Here is a 17,023-nt window from a genome sequence, read left to right as displayed (position 1 = left end):
TTACTTTATTCCTAAAAGAAACAATATCGAGTTTTCATTTCCAGCACTCTTTTTAATAGTATTATTTTATTCCAGATCAAATGTGACTACAGCTTGATTGATTGTACTGTGACTTAAGATTTTTTCCCAGTGTAGCTGTGTGCTCGGTGTGCGGTGCTGGTGCGTCTGTGTGTCAAAAGCATCTTGTGGTTGAGTTTACCTAGTGAAATTGAAGCCACATTGCGGCGACCATCGCCAACTCCAACTTCCACTGATTGCCTAAATGACGTGCGTTCTTCCTTGCCATCCGTGTATATTGCTTCTCCCAGTGGGATTTGGGGATGGGATGGTAGGGAATGGAATGGCGGAGTTTGTCTGGATGGCGACCACTGGCTTGTGGTTAGACTGCACTGTATTTGATTGATTTGGCTTGCTCTCATTTGCTTGCATAAATATTTGCACAGCTCTGGAGCAGGGAGAGGAAATAGAATACTGACCAGATAAGTGGAGCATTTTTGCCCAACAGCCGGCTGGCATTGGGCAAATTTGGTTTTTAATGAAATTACCACAGTTTGATTTTGTTTATTTTTACACTTCTTTTATTTAATTAATTTGCCGTACTGGTTTTCGTTCACTGCCGCACCTCATTTCCGCATATATATTAATTTAGGTGTATTTCGTATGTATATATTTTACCTATGGTAGCAATACAATTTAATTGTTGATTATCTACTTTTAATTAAATTCCATAATTATTACTTTTCCAATAAATGCAGTAACAGATTTTTGTCAATTGTACAAATGAATGAAAAAGTCTCTCGAACAAACCAAATGACATCGATTAAATAGCCGGCATTTATGAGTGCTGCGAAAGTGTCAATCAAGTTACGCAGTTCATTAACCTGACATGCTTTTTGCATCAACGCGCACTTCAGAACAATTTAATTTATCACAACAAATTTAATTAAATATATGCGTGTGTATATATGTATATTGGTACTATTACTAGCTAGCAGATACAGTTCAACTCGTCTCGTAACGATTATCAGTTTAAATATCAATAGAAATCGCTGGCAACCTCAGTTGGGAGCATCAGTAATCAATAGTCAGTTAGATCTCTATAGATATAGTCTCTAGATATAGTCTTTAATTTGCTGGATCGAGTGTGCGAGAACTTTGGGTGCCATCTTACAGACTAAATTCTTTATACACCACGTTTATGCGCTTGACTTCTTGGAATGACACTTAATTACTTGTGGGCTCTCAATTATAGCCATGATTTTAATTGAAGTTTGGAAACGCATTATTAATATTGCTGGTAATTAAAGAACAATAAAGTAACTGGTTAAAATGCTTCTTTTTTCTATAATCGTTCCCTGTGAGCACTTTTTTTAACTATTTACACCTTTTTTTATTTGCCACATGTCAGCCCCATAAACGTGGTAGTAGTGTACACTTATTGAACAACGCTTAAGATCTTAGCTAAATGCATTTAAATGCCACATTTCGTATGTCATCGTGTGTGTATTTTTCTGAGTGACACTGCCATGTACAGTGATCACTATTATACGTGTATCGTGTATTCTTGGCGCTCCTGCTCCTTCTTCTCGTGATACCTAGAGGTTCGCAGTACTGGTTAGTATTGGCTCAAGTTCAAGATCAAGAACAAGTTGAAGTTCAAGTTCAAGTTCGGGGTAGGTAGACGCTACAGGCATGCAACACAAGCTACGGTCAAGCACTTTGGGCGGCATTGTAAATTCAAAGCGTCATATACGTTACCTTGCCAACAGTGAGGTCAACTCCTCGCGGTCCATCTTGGCCAGCTGAGAGTCCCCGGTGCTCTCCATCACGCGCTGCACCTCCAGATCCAGCGCCCGCTGTTCCCGCTCGCAATCGCTGTGGTCGCCCGGCTCCCGGCCATCGTGGAATCCAGCCGGCGGGCGGAAACCACCTGAAAGGTCGGCTCCCGCTCCCGACCCCGCCATCGCGGCTATGGAGGCTGCCAGAGAGGCGGCGGTCTCCGCATCGACCTCACTGTCTAAACTAAAGATGGTCGAGGAATATGGCTTTAAAAGTCTGGGATCAAGAGAGTTTCTTGTAAGCTAGTCTAATCTTTAGTAGGCAAGACATTTACTTAATAAAAGCTAAATATAAACTTTAATATTGAGTCCAGAGTCTTAGTTTGAAGACTGTGAGTTACTGGTATAATTTCATCATATAAATTCTATTACACCTTATAGAAGCCCTCGTAAATATCTTGCCTAACCTTACAGCTACACATTTCGATCGATATTCTTTTCGCTAATTTAATTTGGATTTGTTAGGGTTTAGGTACCTGAACTACCTGTTGCTACTACCAGGGCACTTTCTTCGCTCCAACGTTTGGTTGCTGGGCTGCTGTGCCGCGCTTCCGTGCTTCCGGCTGCGCTGTCCGCCACTCCGCTTCTCGGCCGACCCGTTGCCTCCACCGACGCCCCCTCCGCCTCCACCACCACCTAAGCCCATGGCCATGCCCATCCCAAGGACGTGGCGTGGGGTGTTGTGTCGACGCTCGGGCGCCGGCGAGCCCTGGTCGTTATTGGACTCGGTGCTGGAGTCCGGTCGGAACATATCTACAAAATTGCAAAATTATATATAAAGTATATATAAATAATATGTGTAAAATTATCATAACTGTTTAATTGGTCATGCAATGTTCGCAACGCGACCTGAATATGTCTGTCAAATATTACGTATACGCACCTACGACCGCCCGACCATCACTGCTGCGCGACGACTTGCATGGCACTCGATAGGTCGGCATGTTGGAGAACTCGGTGCTGGGACTGATGCTCGTATCCGACTCCGATCCGGCCACCACTCCGCTGCAGGCTGCGCTGCTCTTTGCACTCCGTCCTCCGTTGGATTTCTTTGAGTGTCCTGCCTGCGAACCGGCCACTATGGTCATCGATTTGCTCAGCGTAGACTCATCTTAAATTTACAATAAAACGCAACCAAGTGGATGAGATTACTAATTAATTTGCCTTCTAATATTTGTCAACTCTCTAGCCTCTGGCACTATAAAAAGTTGATAGGTTCTTGATAGTCATAAATTTCCTGTCACGCAATTAAAGCGATTGGGTCAAATGATTTTAGATTTCCGATTTCACTCACCTTCCGTGTTGTAATAGCGCTGTTTGTGCCAGCTGGACTTGCTCTTCACGTGACCGAATCCCGAGCTGGGCAGGAGTGGGTAGGCGGTAGCGTTTAAGTTCTCCCCCTCCGGATGGCCGAAGGTTTTGAATTGCATGGTGTAATCGAGGGGCGTCTGAGCCGCCACGGCACGTGTGGGCGTCTTGGCAGGAGCCCCTGTCCGTCCGCCATTCACGCTGAACGTGGCGTACGGTGAAATCTCGTACATTTCTAGGTGAGACACGCAAGCAAATAAGATTCTATATTGCACTCAGTAAGGATGGACTTTAAAAAAGTTATAAATTGTTTTTTTTCTTTTATTTATAAATTAATTATGAAAGTGTGTTATAGGAGGTTTTATTGCCACCTTTAAGTAAAAGCACGTTTAGCTCCTGACTCAATCGACTTACCCGACTCATTTCCCTTGTCTACCGTTTTCACTGGCGAGGCACTGTACACCTGCTGATTCCGCCGATTTTCGTGGTCCTCCTTGTAGTCTCCGGGTAAAGTCCTGGTTTCGTAGCCCTCGGCAATGGGTCCGCATAGAGTGCGTCGATGTTTGATGGTCAGAGCTCTGGAAGTCGAAGGAAAGAAAATTATGACTTCATTACGACCTTAATTGAAAGATAGGGCTATGCTTCTCTTATCCACTTCCGCTGTTAATAACTCAGAACAGGCTGTGTAGAACAAGTTGGTTAGATAACTAAAATTTTGAGATTTATTAAGAAACCCTTATGAACGAGATTAATATGAAATTTATTTTTTGTATGAGTGTGTAAGTGTTTATTGACTCACTATAATCTGCGCAAGTATCCATTAAAATATAAAAGGAAATCCTTTTGTTAAAATTCCTGATTCAATTCACTCGAGGATTAAGGGGTATCTTTTTATAATGCCTGAAGAGCTCGCGCTCGTTACTTTTCCATTCGCCTGCCAGAGAGTTAATAAATCCTTAATTAACATTCGCAAGCCATTACGACAAACGACTTCGTCCTGCACGGGCCTGAATTCCCAATTCAATTCCCTCTTTCCTCGGAAAATTCATGGTACCAGAACCAACCAGTCCAACCGCCCCCAATTCGCATAAGAGCCGGACGCACTTACATCGTTATGATGGAAACCGTGATGATGACGACGACAATTAGCGTTGCAAACCAATCACCGCTGGTCGGATTTGTTGAGTTTATCAGATTGTTCATCAAATCGTTTTCCGAGGGGAAAACCGATGGCGGCGGAATGGTGATGCCATCGATGTTCGTTGTGCTGAAATGATAATGCTCCGTCGTTTTTCCCGCATCGTTGGTGGCAGAGATTCGCAGCTGATACCACTTGGCAGGCAGAAAGTCGCAGAAGATTAAATTTTCACGGTTTTCCTCGGCGTTCGAAATATCCGATGTGACAACTGTCCACCGTATGTCGCCTAGGGGCAATGGCCGTTGGAAAACCCACGCAAAGTACACACGAACACGTTCCGGAAAAAGAGAGATGGAAAAAAGGAAATTATGCATCATACGCCACGTTGCACGCGGCACGGACTACGGAATAAATTTGATAAATATTTATAAATACAAATGGCTGTAGATTGGTCAGTTAATTGAAAACAAAAATAATTATATTAACTGTATTTAATTTAAAGCAAATTAAACGTCAGCAACTGGGCGACACAAGGCCATTTGTGGCCGGAAGAATGACGCGTGGATACCCTTAATTAAGCAATTGCAATTTGTATATAAAAGCTTGTTGAGGCGCGTGGTCTTGAAAAGAATGTTTTAAAATATGTGTGGTTAAAGATTATAAAATAACTGAACTTCAAAAAAAAAAAGAATTAATTTAATATTTTCAAAGTCGAATACCAGAAAACCGCTGATACTTTTTAATTACTATAACATTTTATACGAACAATTAATAACAACAATTTAAATAAACAATTCAATTCGTTTTTTGGATTTTGGTAAAGATTTTAGTTATATCTGTTAACCTTATATAAATATTGGCTTTGTATGTTTAAAAAAACGTTGTGATCTGCTTCTTCGGTTATAACACGGTATCATTTTTCAAGGACATGGGGCACACAATTCAGATGGGGAACGTGGCCATCTGAAATGCATGCTTCATTACTAATTTGGACTCACCCAGCGGTCTGTGCTCGATGGAGAAATGATGAATGCTGCAGCCACCATTTTGCCACGATGACAGCTTCAAATTCACGCACGTCGCATTTGTGGCAATTAGTTCGTTGGCATTCGGTGCTTGAGAGGCTGCGAATGGAAATCGATAATGTTAATGAAATGAAGGAAGGAAATTGCCATGTTGAAGGTAATAAAAAAATAATAGAGCTATAATACAATAGTTATAAAAATTAAAATAGCTTGGCAATTATTCTGATCTGTTTTTTTTAAGATTTTAGATCCAAACAATAAATACTTAATTTATAACTGCAATTAAAATTAAATCCTGTGTAGTTTAAAAAAACTTCAGTTTATAGTAAACATCTTTTATGCCTATTAAACATTGTATATATTATTCGAACAAAAATTCAAAACTATTCATTTATTTTTTCCCATTTCCACTGTATGACTTCGACATGATTTGTGGTCAACAGACGAAATTTGAATTCAGGACAGGACGACTGGGAATTGCCATCCAGTTCCGACTCACCTTTACCCTTGGTCCAGACGTTAATTTCCTCACTGGCCACCCCGGAGCCAACCATGTTGTGTGCGGACATTTTTATAATGTACTGATTTCCGCACTTCAATCCCGAGATCGTAAAGGCATTATTCTCGGGCAGCAGCTCCGTGATGGACCAGCTCTCTCCGGCCGTGTGGTACGATATGGTGTATCCCTGCAGCGGAGCTCCACCATCGTCGGGGGCATCCCAGCTCACGCGAATGCTGTCGGCGGAAGCGTACTGCACGATGATTTGCGGTGCGCTCGGTGTCTTCATGGCAATCACCTGGTACTGGATCTCATCACTGCCGAACAGATTGTTCGCCGTGCATGTATAATTTCCGGAGAGGCTGCCTTCGACGCCTGCAAAGGGTAACGAGGAAATGGAAAAATCAGTTGTAAATCTACATAAGGAAAAACCTTTTATTAGCTTATAGTTAGACTAATTTAAACTTTGTTTTAACACCACCCTGCCAAATATGAACTAATCCCCCGTGGGCATAGAAATATTTATTATTATTTAGCTATTGAATTGCAAATTTCGTTATCTGATACTTGCTTCGAAATATATTTATTATAATTTGAGTTATCACTTACGGTGAATCTTCAGGTTGCCCTCGTTGGTCACCTCGTAAAAAGGACTAAATGTGACGGGACGATCGCGGGTTAGCCATCGTGCGCGGGGTGTGGGATTGCCCACCGCCAGGCACTCCAACACCAGTCCAGTGCCCACCGCCTTGCGCACCACCTGACCAAAGGAGGCGATTCGGGCGGGAGCTGAAACGGGGGAAATGCCGAGGAAAACACAAAATGAACAACAGAAAGGCAGGACATTAAGTTAGGTGAGCGAAATTAAAATGTTGCGGCCGGTGCGGCTTTTCGCTCGCACGCTGAATAAATGTCAATTTTTAATTAAAGCGACATTTACCGGCTCATTTATATACGTACACTCGGAAAAAGTAGTCATTTCTTTTGTAAATAGTTTGGCTCTATATATACAAATATTATTTTATGCATGTTTTTTCCATTGAATTCGAACTCTGGTCTGGTTCTCCGAATACATGCGTGCAAATATTTGTATGTATATTGTATTTATCTGGATGCAACCTACCTCGCGTATTGGTGGCCTGAGCGATCACAGATGTGGGCTCCCCTTCGCCCACGGATGTCGACGCCGAAACCCAGAATTCGTACATTTGATTCTCGGCCAGGCTGCGTGACTCGAATGTCACCGGATACCCGTTCTCGTCGACACGCACCATGTGAGCTGGACCGGACGAAAAAATTAAATGTCAGTATGCATTTCAGCGCCCCGCGCTGGGCGCCATTTCTTTGAAACTTACTCTTAGCCTGGCCTTTGCGACCCGCCTCCCTGGAATAAACCGTGTAGTGCGAAATTATGCCATTGCGATTTTTCGGCGTGAGCCAGGAAATCAAAATCGAATCTGCCGTCAGGGCTGCTGCCTTAATGGCCGCCGGTGCATCGGGCACGTCGTCATCCGTCTGGCAGAAAAGCGGATGACTGGCCAGGCCATCGCCAGTAGCTGTGTAGGCCAGGACGCGGATCGAGTAGTTGCTGGCCTTGTGTAGTGTATGCAGGTACGTCTCCAGGTTCGATGTGCGCTTGATCTCCAGCTTGGCGGGAAAATCAACTGGTAGAAAATAATACAAGTTTAGGGCAAATATAGTATAGAAGGATCTGTTCCTAAAGATATTCCCTAAAAAATTCCGCACGATACCTACATTTTAAAGACAAAAAGTGTTTTTCTTAAGCTACTGCTGTTAGGATGTCTATCATACAAGTTTTTATCTTAATCCTCTTGCTTCAAAATTAAACAGAAATATCTTTGCAACTTTGTTAATTTTAACGAACACACCAAATCCATGCAGCGCCAGTTGGCGTTATTGATTTGATGAGATTTGAAAAATCAGTGCCAAAATCAACAACTTGCAGTGTCATCAATGGGCCCCAGCGCCAACCCATTGAACCCTACGCCAAAACCAATAAAGTTGAGCAACTCTCTTCACCCTTTCGCCTCCCTCGACCACTTCATCCTGGCACATCTTGCTGCCTGGATATCGTATCATATCTATAGCTGTTTGCACAGCGCTCTCAGGCTCCGGCAATATCAACAAAATCAGCGTCATAAAGTGCCAACTGCAAACTGACGCAGCTGTAGTAAGTGGGGGTATACAGCAGTGGCTAAAATAGTAGCAGCCAGAACTCAAATTGAAATATTTCCTTTGATTTTTTATAAATTATATATATACCTCTTTGTAAGATTGTGTTGCTCTTTTTAATATTTAATTATATTAGATATAAATTTACATTTGTATTTAGTGTTGGATAGTTTAAACATATAATTGTGACCATTATTGTGCTTGCCACATATACTCACTTTGATGCACAATCGGGCGATATAAAATTTTATAGCCCTGTATAATGCCGCCGTGGAACTGCAGCGGTGGCTCCAGCCACGAAATCTTCAGACTCTGCGATGACAGGGCGGTGCAGTTGACGTTCTGTGGCGCTGCCTCGGGAACTAGAAAAAGATTAAGATACACATGCCGCGAATTGCAATACATGTATGCATAGTGTCTGCGCATCGGTCTCATTAGCTTCTCAACCCACCTCCCTCCGCGGTCGTTCCAAAGATAGCTGCACTCCAAGGACCGGATCCAAAGCTGTTCATCGCTCGTATGGTGACCGCATAGCGGGTGTACTTCCGGAGACCCCTCAAAGTCGCCTTAGTCGTCGCCCATCCGCTGACAATCGTGGACTTCAGCGAACTGTTCACCACGCTGATGAAGTTGATATTCTGTTTTTCCTCGCTGCAGTTCACAGTGTAGCCGATGAGCTCGCCGTTCCAGGATTCCCGCGGCGGTATCTGCAATTAGATGGTGCAGATACAGCAAATTACATAATGAGGTAATAGTATTAGAATTATTTTATCGTAACTAACAAATTATCTTCTTAGATCATTAATTCCATATCGACCTTTCATTCACAAGTTCATCAATAGACACGACACTCACCTGCCACGTAACAATCAGCTCGCTCTCCCCACCCGTCTGCACCTGCACATTGGAGGGGGCCTCGGTGGGCGCCTCCTCCTGGGTCTTGAGGACAATGGCCTCGGTGTAAGCGCTCCGCTCGATTTCGTTGATGGCCTGCATGCGAATCAGGAAGGTGGTCGCAGGGGTCAGACCTGCCACAATGGCGCTCTCTCGCAGGTCGCTGTCATAGCTGTCCCAAAGGGCAAACAAAAGGGGCGATACAGAGAAAAACGCAAACATAAGCGGTATAATAGTTCACTTATATTTTTTATGGAAATGTTTTTGATAAGGTAGGTGTGTGCGTCTAACAATTAGCTTAAATGGACGTTTACTGACTATCTATTATTATGAATGCCAAACTAAGTCAAAATCATAATATTTTTTTAATGCAAGAGTTAAATAGTAACTTTTAGTCCTATTATTGAACTGGAATTATTAACAAAAAATTTAAAATTTTCCACATTACAAATTAAAAATGATATTTCAAAATAAAACAGGACATAATAATGAAATAATATTCATTAATAGTATGGCGCCTATTGTTAAAGTGTAGGAGGAAACTGTGGTGCCAAAAAAATTTCCAGTATGGACACATACCTGCGACTAATGCTCGTCGACGGCAGGCTGACGTTGATGACGTTCTGCCCATTCCAATCCCCTCCAGCTGCGGCCAGGGAACCGTGGGACTGTAGGTACTTTAAAGCCTGGTACTGCACTAGATAGCTGAGCACGGGCGAGTTTCCGTCGAAGGGTCGACGCCAGCTAAGCTTCACTGTGCGCGAACCCACCTCGAAGATCTCCAGATGGGAGGGCGTATCTGGTCGCTCCTGAACAGCGAGGAATATAATCTGCTCCGCCCTTCCGTAGGGATTCTCCGCTATGCATCGGTATACTCCGGAGTCGTGGCGGTCCGAGTGACCAATGGTCAGCTGGGAGTCCACGCCCTTTTCCGTTTTCATCTCCGCTATGCTAAACCGGAAGTTATTCAGATCGATGCGTCCGTTATTCTGCGTCCAACCAATTGTGATGGGTTCGTCGCCCTTGGCATGGCAGTCCAAGGTCACGGGATCGTTGCGACGGGAACTTATGTTACGGGCAGATTGCTCGAATCGTGCGGGTTCTAGATGGGCGGATTTAATTATTAAGCCATTACTTCTCCCAATGAAATTTTTATCTGCCATTACCATTCACATTTATACGAATGGTCTTTTTGAGACCAGCTCCGATTTCATTGGTTGCCTGGCACATATAATAACCCTCATCATTGTCCGTCGCCAGATTTAATAGCAGTGAGTGATTACGCATACTCAGGGGCTTAAAGTCCTTTGAGCCTTTGCCTACACAGATGAAAATGTTGTTTGGTATTTAATTACAAACAGTATGAAATAATAAATCGTTCATAATTGTATAAAATACTAACACACCATTTCTTTAAGTTATTTTGAGTATGAATATTAATACAAAAATGAGAAAATGTTGATTTAAAATATTCGGAATTTCTGATTTATTTTTTAATTATTTGGTTTTCCTCTTATTTTTTTTTCTTTTTGTATAAGTCTTTCAGCAAAGTCTCGAAATGTTAATTGATTGAACAGAGTGGGCGGTTCCTAGAGGAGAGCATCCACTTGGCCTCCTTGAACCCATTTAATGAACTGTATACGAAATCCAAACCAGCTGGGACTGGGATTGGCAAACTTACCCTGCCCTTTGAACCAGGTAATAGTCGGAATCGGATATCCTTCCGCCTCACAATTTATCGATATTGTGTTGCCCAGCATAATGGCCGTGTCCATGGGCTCGTAGCTCCAGCGAGGCGCCACTGAAACGTGACCGGGCCACAGGGCGAATGCGTAACGAACGGAATGGCATGGAATAGAGAACAACGAAAACGGCAACAAAATTAACAACTCTCGACCCGTGTGCATGTGTATCTTTGTTTTGATGGCCCAAAAAAGGGGCAAACTTCGCAGCCAACGGCGCACAAATCCTGTGTGATTTATTTAGAAACAGCAGCGCATCGCTTCAATGGACCCAGACACACACACACACCCAGCATCGCATTCCAACCCATCTGGAATCCGAAATCCCGAGTCCTGAATCCTGAATCCTCTCCAGGCTCCCCGCCCACTCACCTCGCACCTGCAGCTCAGCCGTGTAGTTCACCTTGGCAGCAGCGTTGCTGGCATAGCAGGTGTACTTGCCACTGTGCCTCGCACTGATATCCTTGAAGACCAGCAGCGAGTAGAACTCCTCCTTTTTCTCGGTAATCTTGTAAATTGAAAGAAACACAAGTAAGATGGGAGCTTTGGAAATTACAGACTATTGGATACCCAGTTCTTGAACTGGGTTTATGAAAATCTTATGAAAATCTATGCAATAAGTACTGAATTTATAACCCTATTGTAAAAAAAGTACAGTAATAAAAACATAATGCTAAAAAAAGCTTTAACCAAGCATTAAAACCAAATACATAAAAGCAGAACAGAACAAAAATACAGCAGCTAATGAAAAGTGGCATTCAAATGCTGGAATCGTAAGTCCTTTTAAAAATCGAAGTACAGACTGGCAAAAAGTCTACCGGGTATTTCCGAAATAGCAAGGACAAAAATATCTAGGAAACTTTTTCGTTGCACTTCAGAGTGACAGGCTTACCTGCAAACTGCTTGGGATGGAGCTGTCGTCCTTCTTCCAGCTGAAGTAGATGGGCATGTCGCCGGAGGAGACCGCACAGGTGATTTGGGCCCGTCCGCCCTCCTGCAGATTCTTGGGGAACTTGAAGGGCTCGATGACGGGCGGACCTTGATGAGCGATTAGCCGCCAGACATTAATGTCGCTCGAAAGGAGAAAAATAAAAGGGACATCGCCAAGGAGCCGACAGTCCTCTCTACTTACTGTTCACATTCAGCTGCATGTCCCGGCGCGCCTCCTCGCCAGCCCGACTCCTTACGATGCACGTGTATATGCCCTGATCCCGACCCGGCTCCACATTCTTGATGACCAGATGCCCTCCGTCGGCCACCGAAGCCAGTTCGTAGTAGTTGCCTGGTTGTGCGGTTGGACAATAATGTGTTAGACCCTCAGGACTCTAAGTTCTCCCCCTGCAATTTGTCTTACTCGTTGTCAATTCCTGGTGTGCCTTCTCCCATCTAATTTGCTCGACGGGATAACCGGCAAACGGACAGTGCACAATTATATCCTCGCCCGCAACGGCTTTAATCGGTCCAATGGCTCTCACATACGGAGGTCCTGCAAGTATGCAGTGGAAAAATTAAGTATTCACTTGTTCACCATAAATATTTATTAAATTGTATTGATTAATAAATAATTTGGTTCACAATGTGACACATTTTAAAAATATTATTTATCCGGCAAAAGATTTCGATAACCAGATAAGAAATATCCTATTAGTTTATTCCTTAATTTGAATAAATTATAATATTAGTTCCTTTATACTTAATTGGTGAATATTGCAGATAGTTTGTAGTCATCTAGTTTGATTATTGATACAATTGCTTTGGCACACATTATTTACGCAAATTATTTTAGGTGTGTGTGCTTATTTAGGGGCATTGTGAAATTTATTAAATTAGTTACAAAATGCAATTAGGCGGGAATACGGTACGAATGCTGAATAATTCCAATTATATTCGTTTGGCGCACATGCGACGTTAGTACTTAAAGTGCAGATGCTGCGGCAAGATGTGTATGTGTGTGTGTGTGCCTGTGCATTTTTAGTGCTGCTAATGCAACTCGTTGCATGGGTGAATGCGTTGCATAAATTGCAATATTCATAATTAAACAGGCGAAGCGAAGCCTGCGGCTTCATCAGTCCTCAACAGGCCGAAGTGTGTGTGAGTGTGAGCTGGGCGTTGCGGACTGTGGGCGTGGCCGGAGTGTATCAGCTTGTGGCTTGAACTGTTCATAATCATATTATCTCGGCAAAAATCGCGTAGAGAAGGATGAGCGAAGCCACCAGCGCCAAAAGGACTGCTGAGTGTCCACTACGGAGGATTAAATTTCGATATTTATATGCATCCCATCGATGGTTTTATGTACTCAATCACATATTCCCCAGCATCTTCAACCTCTGCCCGTAGGTACCTAATTTGATTTTCAATTTGATTCTTGTGAAATCTCCTCGCTGCAGGGCAGCATTCAAAACATCATCATTTATCATCAATACGCACGCCCACTTAAATATCAAGTATACGCACTGAGACTCAAGCTGCCTTTGCTCCATCATCAATCATTCGGCATATAGGGCGTATGATTTATATCTGTCCCACATCCACTCGCTTATGCATTATTAACACATTAAGATTACGCTCTCGGAACTGCTTACAATACGCAAAAGCTCAGCAGTCAAGAGAATCTTTCAGACGTCGAAGCAAAAGTGGAGGGCACTCTTATCGTCTGATACTCGTATATTTGTGCAGTTTATACGCCGATGTGACAGTGATTATCCTGCCAGATACTCAGGCATTCGCCAGGCAATTCGCACTCTTAAACTTGTTAGCAATGCCATCAGTTCACTTAGAGAAATTTTCAAATTACATTTGAAATACAACTTCTAGTTTGGTAATACTGGATAGCTAACAAACTAAAATATTTGATGAATGGAATCAAACTTTGCTTTTACTTTACAGGTTTTAATATGGCTACAATAGGAACCATATATGTTTAGGGATTTTTCTCGGTGTATCCATGTGCTCTATATCTTGCGACATGATTGAACTGAAAGCAACATCGTCATCGGCTTTCTTGTTGCTTTTGTTGCCAATGTCTCTGCCCCAGGAGATTTTCTTTGACGCGCAGCCAAGCATTTTCCCCATGAATAGCGGAGTTATTTTCCCCATATCCTGAACTCCTTTCGCCACGATGTTTTTGTTTCGTTGCCTTGGCATTATTTCCAATCAGCTGCCGTTTCGATTGCCGATTTTGAAGCTTCTCGGGTAGCAAAGTTCGCGGCCCAGACTCGGCGTCTTTTGTGATTTGCATTGTTTGGCCAGCGCACAAAGGACGCCTTTCGGCGGCTTTGGCGATAACAAAACGGACGCGCAGAAACCCACTTTGTGGGACACAATTAAGGCGACCGGGTGTGGGTAATTGATTTTCCGAGCCAATTTATCAACTCACCGTAAACATTCAACCTGGCCGAGTGCTGTACGCTGCCCATCGAATTGCTGGCCACGCACTTGTAGAGACCACCGTCGTCCGGACGCACGTGCGAGATATTTAAATGGCTTATCACATCGCCAGACATATCGACAAATTGCCCGATCGCGAACCGATGATGCAGCGATACGTCCATGATGGGCTGCGAGTCCAGCAGCCAGGCGAACTGCAATGAGATGGAGGTGGACACCGCAAAAATCAATAGCAGCTCGAAGAGTGGCCTCCAACGGGAGGGCAATCATTTCCGGGCTTAACCAGGGGGTAGCATTTTGTGGAACCACGCGGAGAAATACATACTTAAGTAAATAAATAAATAAATAATATTTAAAATAAAGTAAAAAACATATGTGCTTATTTAGCTTAAAAGTATTTCTTTCTTTTTTCTTTTTCATTTAGCATACATGAATAAATTTTTTTCAGTGCTTGCTTGTGCGTTACAATAATGCATAATAAGGCCAATAAAGCATTTGAGAGTGTGCTCTACTCACTTGTGGAGGCGGCGAACCGCTGGCGGAGCACTTAAGCGATATTAATGGCCCGGGACGAACGTTCTGCTCAATGAAGGTGTAAATCAATTCCGGCACAGTGTCTGCGAAATAACGTGAAAAAGCGGGATGGGGTTGAAACGAAGACGTGATAAATGCCACAACCCGCATCATAAACTATGCACTCCGATGTCAACTTACCGCCCAACTTCAACTCAGCCATCGCCTGGGCACTGGCGCGTTGGTTTTCCACGAGGCACTGATAGACACCGCGGTCCCGCCGTCCAACGTTTTGGACCAGAAGCGAGCTCTTCGACAGGAATCGTATGCTGCCGGGCGGACAAAAGGGGTTAAGGTTAGCGCAGGGGTTAAGGGTTCGCTCGGGAAAAAGTGTTAAAAATGCCGAGCTTGGCAGGCAAGCTTCTATTGCTGAAAACTGACAACGTTGCACAAAAAGGGAAGCGGCGGACCCACAATTTGCCATAAACTCACGCCAAAACAGGCACATGAGTGCACTGACAGAAAAATATGTCACGAAATATGTAAGCCCTGCTGAAAGGGACTAAATATTCTATAAATTTGTTAGAGAGAGGGCAGAAAGTTTGTCTTGAAAGGATATTAAACCCATTAAATAAAGTCCTTTGACGTTAAGTTTGTTTCCCTTGACGAATTAACATCCTTTGTTTTCTTTAAGTGCAAAGGATGTTTGTGTGCTTTTGTGTTGGCTCGTTCGGGCGAAATTTGTTATTTATTTTATTAGCATAAGCATAAAAATTTCTGCTTGATTTGTAATGCTGATTCGCTCGGTCTCCCATTACCCATTCTCAATTCGCATGCTTATCCTTTGGGCGGTTTTTCTTGGCCAACAGCTGGCCAGGCTGATATATTTACATATGTAGATATGGCTATATATACGACGTTAGGTACGCACTTACATACGCATGTATATAGAGAAGTATGTACATACATGCGTTTGGAGCATGCGATGTTTGTTTTTGCCGGCCGAATTGTTTGCCAGCTGCTGCTGTACAAATTTTGCGTGCGAATTTAGTTTGCCTTCGGTTTGGCTTTGGCCCAGGCCCCTCCTGCCAACGTATTATGCTGATTTCATGTAATTTGCATTAAATTATCAAGATGTGTCCAGGCCATTCGGGCGAAAATATGCACAAAGCAAAGGATTTCTCCCAGAGGCCTAGGTAAGCAATGCCAGGATTTGCATAAATTAGTCAGAAAGGACGAATGGGCGAGGGCGGCAGAGGGCTTGATTAAAAATAATATAATACGAGAATGTATCTCCATAGCTGTGAGGCATGCTGCAAACTAATTGCAAAACCAATCGATGCAAAACTGTTCACAAATATTTATGCAGCTGCATTAACAGCGCCAACAATCAAAATCTTTTGAGCACTGACCTTATACACATTTTTTTCTATGGTCTCGCTTTTTCCAACCAAAACAGGGCAGAGCTTTTAAACAATCAACTGAGCTGAACTGAACTGAACTCAACTGGACTCGACTGCACGGAAATCTGAATGTCGGGGGGTGCAGTAAAAATACAAAAATCCCCCGCCAGTCGGCACCAACCCACGTGCATCAATAGTAATAATAATAACAGTAACAATAAAACATTTTCGCCGGTCGAAATGCCCTAACAACGGCGGAGCGTAATCTATGGACTTTTTCCACGCTCCTGTTTGTTTTCCATTTTTTATTTCATATTTTCGGTGCGGTCGGAAGGCTTTTCGCAACTGGCGAAGAACTGATATAAATCGAAATCGGCAATACAGCGTTGCATGCCTGTCTCTCTGAATGTCTGTCTGTCTGTCTGACTGTCTGACTGTCTGCCCCGTTGTTCCTATTTCACACAATCCCCAGTGGAGACCGGCCGTGAAAGCCCCAATACCCAATTCCAGAGATGTATGTATATTTTGGGCTACGGCTATACTTACTTATCCCTGCCGGTGGTGAGTGCATTATTCGCCTGCAGCGGTTTGCCGTTGTGCATCCAGTCGATGGCATCGATCGCTGAACCCGTTGTCGTACAATTGAAATTCGCCGTTCCGCCCGAATTGACAATTTGAACTTGCGGCAATATATGCACGGACACATACGAATTGACACTGAGTCGGATCTCGATGCGCTGCTCCCCAAACTGATTCGAGGCCTGGCAAATCTGCAAAAGGAGCGGCGGGTGTTTAGATGGATTAGGGGAAAGCCTCGGAAAATTAGAAGGAATACAGTCGCACTCTTATAGCAAGTAATGTGTATAGGAATATTTCCGAGAAATATCATTTATAGGGATTAATGGAGTAAAATCGAAGTATAAATTTACAGTAATCGGTGCATATGCCCAACTAAAAACATCTTAGATTACAATGCTTGTCATATGCACTTCTTAAGCATGAGAGGTGAAACCCATCAGCTTGTAAGCTTAGGCTGAGAAAACAACTTTTTAATGAAAATGTTACAATTCCAAGAATCTAGTT

The 17,023-nt window shown here is 43.2% G+C and overlaps 1 protein-coding gene across 1 annotated transcript in view; it reads right to left on the bottom strand.

The window, feature by feature from the left end:
- Positions 1 to 550: 550 nt before the first annotated feature.
- The window catches only part of LOC6616742 (Down syndrome cell adhesion molecule-like protein Dscam2), a 31,795-nt gene continuing 15,322 nt past the window's right edge, over positions 551 to 17,023 (bottom strand). Inside the window, exons 10-35 of the mRNA XM_032722079.1 lie at positions 16,487 to 16,710; positions 14,739 to 14,866; positions 14,541 to 14,641; positions 14,014 to 14,218; positions 11,992 to 12,123; positions 11,770 to 11,919; positions 11,530 to 11,675; positions 11,010 to 11,145; positions 10,577 to 10,696; positions 10,062 to 10,214; positions 9,475 to 9,997; positions 8,857 to 9,067; positions 8,453 to 8,708; positions 8,220 to 8,363; positions 7,164 to 7,472; positions 6,932 to 7,087; positions 6,418 to 6,597; positions 5,809 to 6,183; positions 5,283 to 5,408; positions 4,255 to 4,570; positions 3,561 to 3,724; positions 3,133 to 3,381; positions 2,722 to 2,949; positions 2,324 to 2,591; positions 1,759 to 2,022; positions 551 to 1,595 (exon numbers count right to left, since the gene is read on the bottom strand). Of these exons, the coding sequence (XP_032577970.1) occupies positions 1,544 to 1,595; positions 1,759 to 2,022; positions 2,324 to 2,591; positions 2,722 to 2,949; positions 3,133 to 3,381; positions 3,561 to 3,724; positions 4,255 to 4,570; positions 5,283 to 5,408; positions 5,809 to 6,183; positions 6,418 to 6,597; positions 6,932 to 7,087; positions 7,164 to 7,472; positions 8,220 to 8,363; positions 8,453 to 8,708; positions 8,857 to 9,067; positions 9,475 to 9,997; positions 10,062 to 10,214; positions 10,577 to 10,696; positions 11,010 to 11,145; positions 11,530 to 11,675; positions 11,770 to 11,919; positions 11,992 to 12,123; positions 14,014 to 14,218; positions 14,541 to 14,641; positions 14,739 to 14,866; positions 16,487 to 16,710 (5,316 nt within the window). The 3' untranslated portion in view covers positions 551 to 1,543. The remainder of the gene's footprint in view (positions 1,596 to 1,758; positions 2,023 to 2,323; positions 2,592 to 2,721; positions 2,950 to 3,132; positions 3,382 to 3,560; positions 3,725 to 4,254; positions 4,571 to 5,282; positions 5,409 to 5,808; positions 6,184 to 6,417; positions 6,598 to 6,931; positions 7,088 to 7,163; positions 7,473 to 8,219; positions 8,364 to 8,452; positions 8,709 to 8,856; positions 9,068 to 9,474; positions 9,998 to 10,061; positions 10,215 to 10,576; positions 10,697 to 11,009; positions 11,146 to 11,529; positions 11,676 to 11,769; positions 11,920 to 11,991; positions 12,124 to 14,013; positions 14,219 to 14,540; positions 14,642 to 14,738; positions 14,867 to 16,486; positions 16,711 to 17,023) is intronic.

Source organism: Drosophila sechellia, chromosome 3R, assembly GCF_004382195.2.
Source record: "Drosophila sechellia strain sech25 chromosome 3R, ASM438219v1, whole genome shotgun sequence".
NCBI classification, from domain to species: Eukaryota; Metazoa; Arthropoda; class Insecta; order Diptera; family Drosophilidae; genus Drosophila; species Drosophila sechellia.
This window is presented reverse-complemented; position numbering and strand designations above follow the sequence as displayed.